Source organism: Nematolebias whitei, chromosome 10, assembly GCF_014905685.2.
Source record: "Nematolebias whitei isolate Nwh7 chromosome 10, NemWhi1, whole genome shotgun sequence".
Lineage (NCBI taxonomy): Eukaryota > Metazoa > Chordata > Actinopteri > Cyprinodontiformes > Rivulidae > Nematolebias > Nematolebias whitei.
Window position 1 is genome coordinate 24,880,625 of NC_056507.1, and position 6,000 is coordinate 24,886,624.

Here is a 6,000-nt window from a genome sequence, read left to right on the forward strand (position 1 = left end):
TGTGGTCCACCATTTTAAGGACCCCTAATAAAGGCTATACCTCTTATTTATAGTTTTTACAGAGAAAATGGAATTGACAAACTTTACATAAATCGTAAACCACAAAGTTCTTTAGAAGCTGCATTTGGTGCATCTCTAGTGATTTTGTCAACAGTATGTCAGGAGAGTGTGATTCAGTTTGGCGTTCTTTGTAAAACCAGTCCTTTTATAAAAGAGGACGTTATTTTTCCCCCTTATTTTACTTATTATACCCCTCTCCTCCCTTTTCCCTCTGCTCCTTTCTTAGCCTCAGAGTTGTAACTTCTTGTGTTAGGGAGACACCATGCCCTCGGTGTCACCTCTGTCCTTTCCTGACACTCCGTTTATCTTTAGGTCTATCCTTCTGCCACCCATCGTCCTTTATCGCACACTCACACACACAAAACACAGCGTTCCTGCAAGAATTCCTGACTAAAATCTCTTCTTACCCCACAATCCTTTTCTCCTTCTGGGCTGTGTAAAATATGAATAAGCTGAAATCGTGTTTGAGTCAAATGAGGGAAAGCTGGAGAGTGTGTCTTCTGCATGCACTTGCACTGCATGCTACCACCTGCATGCCAGCATGCCCGTGTGCGTAACTCACCAGAGGGCTGCGTGGAGGCTGCGTTCAGGCTGGTAACTCCTGGTGCGTTCTCTGACTGTTCCTAAACTAGGTGTCAATTCACAACAGGCTGCAGACGTATCAGCTGAGCCAGCCCAGCATTGAGTCGGTGCCTCTGGCCCTGGCTGCGCCACCCGCTCTCCTCAGCCCCATCCAGGCCAGAGATCTCTGCCCAGAAACGCTCATCCAGTGCCAGCAGATCGTCAAGGTGATTGTCGTGGACCAGAGCGGGCGAGGGCGGATGGAAGCCTTCCTCAGTCAAGGCCCGGCTGCCCACCAGCTCATCCAGTCCGCCATGTCGACACCCGTTCGTGTCAGAGAGGGAGACGGACCCCAACCTCCTTTGCCGCCTCCCCCTCCTCCTTACAACCACCCCCACCAGTTCTGTCCACCTGACTCACCCATGCCCTTTCACCACACCATGCCTCTGACCCGCAGGCGTAACTCCAGCGGCTCTCGCAGCATCGTTTGAGGTGACCTCTGTGCTGGAGATGACTTTTACAGCACGTGGCGGAGCACAAGTTGACTCACTCTGAATACAAGCAGCGCAAAAAAAAAAAGAAGATAAGACAATACTTTATGAATTAAAGGAAAAATAAATTAAGAATCTGTCATATTAGTCCTGATTGTTGTTTCACAATGGAGTAACTTTCACGGCAGTTCTGAAAGAAACGTCATCCCTGTTTTGTTTCCAACGTGTCTCCTGGTGACTTGTCTTCATTTCACAGATTTATAACGTCACCTGTCCAAGAAACTCTGAGAGGACACTTTACTAAATGTGAAGAACAAAATGTGTCTGTTGCTTTAGTTCAGGACACTGATGTTTGGTGTGAACCTTTATTTGAAACCGTGTTTCACGAGAAATCATTTCAGCACTCTGCATAATGTGAAGAAACAAGAGTACCAGCTTAGTTGTTCCCTTGTTTTCCAGGGAACAGGTAATCAGTATGCGAACAAGGAGATGAGGGGAAACAGAAAAAAAAAGATAAATGGCTCTGTCATCGCTACAATGTCACGTGCAATTTGGAGTAGTAAGCAAAGGTGTTGCTACTCAATAACTTAAAACAATTTTCTGAAGACAATCATGTTTCTGTGCTTCATTGTGTGTTTTGCTCAAATTGTCGTAGCACAAATAGCGCCTCAGTGCTCTGATTCAGTGGAGTGTTGCTCTGACAGAGCTCAGGAAAAACAGCAACATGTATTACTGTATCTGCACCTCTGAGCTGCACTGGGAGCAGAGAGTGTGAGCTCTGTTTGTTCAGTCTGCTTACTTTTGGGCCACAGGGAATCGAGCTGGTAATTCATTCAAAACAAGGCTAAAACGGGCAAATAACTCTTTTCCTTTTCTGTGTGTTTGCTCCTCTGAATACCTGATGTGAGTATTGATGTTGCTTTAGGATTTAAACTATGCCTCTGCCCTAATTTATCTTTTTTTAATAAGCTATATTTGACATTTTAAATGATGCTACACAGGGTAGAAGCATCACAGAAAAACATGAACTCGTGTTTTTTTAAAAAGCTCAAATAAGCAAAGACTCATTTCAGTACTGAATGTGAAAACGATACTTCAGCTCTTCTGAAGTGAGGTTCCTGTGGAAAGGTTGTGGACAGTTAATATCTTACCTGCTTTAGATAGAGGCTGACTGATATGAGTTTTTGTTGGCCATTGATTTGGGCAGCCAATAGCCAATTTTTGTTTTGGTGGGTTCAGTTATATAAAACATAAAATGATTGTAAATTTCCCCCTTGGGGGATGAATAAAGGTTCATGTTATTTTAAATAACGATGACTGCTTAACTTAAAATAAACATATATTTAGAGCTATTATTTTCTATTTAGAAGAACTTGTGAACTTAAAGATAATACGTAGCACAATCTCACATTAACAAAAAACTAAAATGTTGGCCACAGTAAAGAGGCTCGCCAACTATCAGCCAGATAAAACCAGTCTATCTCTAACTGTAGATTGCTTTTGAACAACTTTAGTTAGAAAAAAAACAAGAGATTCAAGATGTTTAATGACACACTTTGGTCAAACTAGTCATCAATTCAAACAAAATAAACCATTTCTCCTCACTGAGATTGTTCAAAGAGCAACAGGTAAGATATTAATTGGTCCAAACGTTTCCGTCTTACCCCACTTCAAATATTTCTGAACTATCCCTTTAAATAAGAGGGAAACCTGAAGATGTCTATGACCTTATCTCGTTGTTTCATCACTGTGTTGTCTGTTCAGCGATGATGATTTTTAGGCTTGAGCCGATATGTGCAGCACATCATAAGTCATCCAGCAGACAGATTCTTTTGCACCACAGAATATATTGGATATACTGTAAATAGATATCATAGATTTATTATGAAAAAAAAGTGATTGGTTTGCCCAGTGTGTGTATCTATACGTACGTTATTTGTACAGAGAAAATCTAGTTTAAAACAGAAAAAAAAAGAGTATTATAGTTAATATAGTTAGCATTTATCACCAGGGGATGTCTTAAATGCTACCCTAACGAGAGGCAGGAAACAGGCAGTTTTTTCTAGACTCCACTCCTGTTACCACGGCAACAAACACTGACATTAATACTGATCAACATCCATTATTAAATTACCATGTCATGTTATTACAGTGCTACAATGAGATGGCTGTTTTACCTGTTTAGGTGTGTAAAGGGCTACGCTGTACTGGTAAACTACAATAAAACTGCATCAGGCTCACACACACAAACACACACACAGATTTTTAATTAATGCGCTCACACAGTCAGCTAACTTCCTGATTTGTGAAGTCATCTGCCCCTTTTTGCTTCTTAGAAACTCAGAGCGACACGTACGATATCGCATGAACTTTATTTTTTGTTTTCCGACGAGTATTTTTTTTTTTAATTTGAAGCACAAAGAAGAATCTGGATTTTATGTTTGCATCATTACTGTCAGGGCATGTTGGGTTGATTGATGTCATTTTCTCCTCCCTTTCTACTCCCTCCCTCTTTTCCCGCCCCATCCCTACTCTTCCTCATTTCCGTGGTTGTCATGGAGACGCAACCTCTCCGTGGAGCACTGTCAATTAAGCTTTGCACCCTCACAATGTTTCTTAGCAAGGAAATTTCTTAAAGATCAACACGTTTCCTATTGGAATTTCTAATTTTTTTTTTTGGTTTAGTTTTTTGTTTGAAGAGAATGAAAGAATAAAGTAGTTTTTACTCTCAGCCCGTCTGTCTGTCTGCTTCGTTATGGCGAATGCCTGCATCTCACTGCCCTCCTAATGAATGAATGGATTTGCACCAGGTGCGGTAGAAGATTGGAATAAAGGAGTTTACGAGAAAATCAGTCCACGACAAGGTCCCTGCGCTGTCCCAGTCCACCAGGTGAACCGATTCATTCGAGAACACAATCAACTCAAAACCAAACCTGAATCTGATGCGCCTGGTTGTCTTAATGGATCTTTGCGTGCATCGCTGTGCCTTCATGATATGAATTAAACAAAATTCAGAAGGCCACAATGGTTGCTTTAGATCCAAAGAGGCAGGAGCACTTGTTTAAAAGTTATGAACTTGCTAGATTATTATTTAACCATTTAACTTTTCTGAGTGAAATGACACAAAAGAAATGACATCTCTGATAGGAGCCTTTTAAAATATCTAAATGCTAAAAGAACCAGAGCTACAATCTTTTCCTTCTCATCTCCTTTTGTATAAAAATGGTCCATCTATTATGAAAAGAATGAAGATGATGCTGCTCCAGGATTCCTTATAGCCACATGCGTTCACATCAATCAATGCTTAGCTGTTTTCATTCAGTCGTACAGATTTTTTTCTTTTCTTTTTTAATTTTTATTTTTTTCCTTTTTTCCTCTTTTTTTCCCCTTTTTCTTCTTTTTTTTCCCCGTTTTTTTTTTTCTTTTTCTTTTTTCTCAGTCATACAGATTAAGATTCAGGTTATTAAATTTGGTGACCACAGCGACTATGAGCAACTAGTGACTTTTGTGTTCTTTTCTTCTTCTCCTTGAAAAATGGTCAACAGTGGTAATTAGGAAATGTATGATTTTATAGTAATATGGTTTATAGCTTTATATTTCTTACATAAAACAACAAATCCAGCCATTAAACAAAGTATGACATGGGCTTTTATAGCTTATTATGGACTGTGTTACAACTTATCATCTGAAAGTGTAAGTTCAGATCTTTGCAAGAGGTTTCTATGGAAAAATTGGTCAATCCCAACAATCTCTTTACTGTATTTTTTGGACTATAAGGCGCATTAAGCAAATAAAACGGATAAGTCAAACTTTATTCAACTCATTCACAATAACTACATAAAATCAGCTCGAGGTCAGTAAGCACAACCAGAATTAATACATAAGGCACACCTGATTATAAACTCGCTATCGATTTTTGAGAACATTAAAAGATTTTAAGTGCGCCTTATAGTCCAAAAAATTCGGTAAGTTCTTAAACATTTCTTTAACCATGCTTACTGGATAATAACGTAGTTCCCATTAAGATTAAAGCGAAGTATTTAAAAAAAAGACAAAAAAACGAACATTTTAGGAATATCTGATCGGTCCCCAGTAATTTTCTTGTTAACTGTTTCTTTGTTTTCATTTGATCACTTTTCTTATTTTGTTTTGTATGTTCTATACTGTTTGTCATTTGAAGCAGAGGGGAAAATAGATTTTTTTGCTCATCTCTCCTTTAGTAAGACTTGTTTGATTTTTTTAGGCAATTTACTGAGCTTTTATTTTGTAGAAGTACAGACACAATTACAACTGTGGGTAGTGTGACAAAGGTGCAAAAGAACTAATGCTATGTTTAGTTAATATTTAAATGCACATTTGCTTATTTTCTTATTTTAGCAAACTAATAGGCAGATATGCAAATAAGCTTCACTGTAAAGTTGCTGACAATAAGTAATTATTCAGGAGCTGCGCTTTCTGTGGGGGAGAACAACTCCCATTTGTGCAAACGTGGCCTTTGTTAATCTGCAGCTATACAGTATTTCATCAGTAAAAATCACTGAAGAAGAAAAAGCATAATTTAACTCTGTTCTTTTTATTAGACAAACATCCCAACCCTCTCTTCAATCAAAAAATAACAGCACTACAAGATTATTCTTGTGAATTTTCCATTTCATTATCAAAAGCAGTTACACATTTGACAAAGGTGAGTTCAGTGTGGGAGAACTTGTAAAGTTTTACTGTCAAGTATCAAGGCAGAGTGAAAAATACATTTCTTTTATTCTTGCAAATCACTCTAGAGGAAAGGTGCACTCCGACACAAACAGAGTTACAAAGAAAGAGAAAAATACAGTTTTTTGGCTGAATAAATAATCTTACAAAATATAGAGTAATTCATACATTTGTGCAA

The 6,000-nt window shown here is 38.5% G+C and overlaps 1 protein-coding gene across 1 annotated transcript in view; it reads left to right on the plus strand.

The window, feature by feature from the left end:
* The window catches only part of iqsec3b (IQ motif and Sec7 domain ArfGEF 3b), a 56,490-nt gene extending 55,051 nt beyond the window's left edge, over positions 1-1,439 (plus strand). Inside the window, exon 15 of the mRNA XM_037683495.1 lies at positions 693-1,439. Within this exon, the coding sequence (XP_037539423.1) occupies positions 693-1,112 (420 nt within the window). The 3' untranslated portion in view covers positions 1,113-1,439. The remainder of the gene's footprint in view (positions 1-692) is intronic.
* Positions 1,440-6,000: the final 4,561 nt, after the last annotated feature.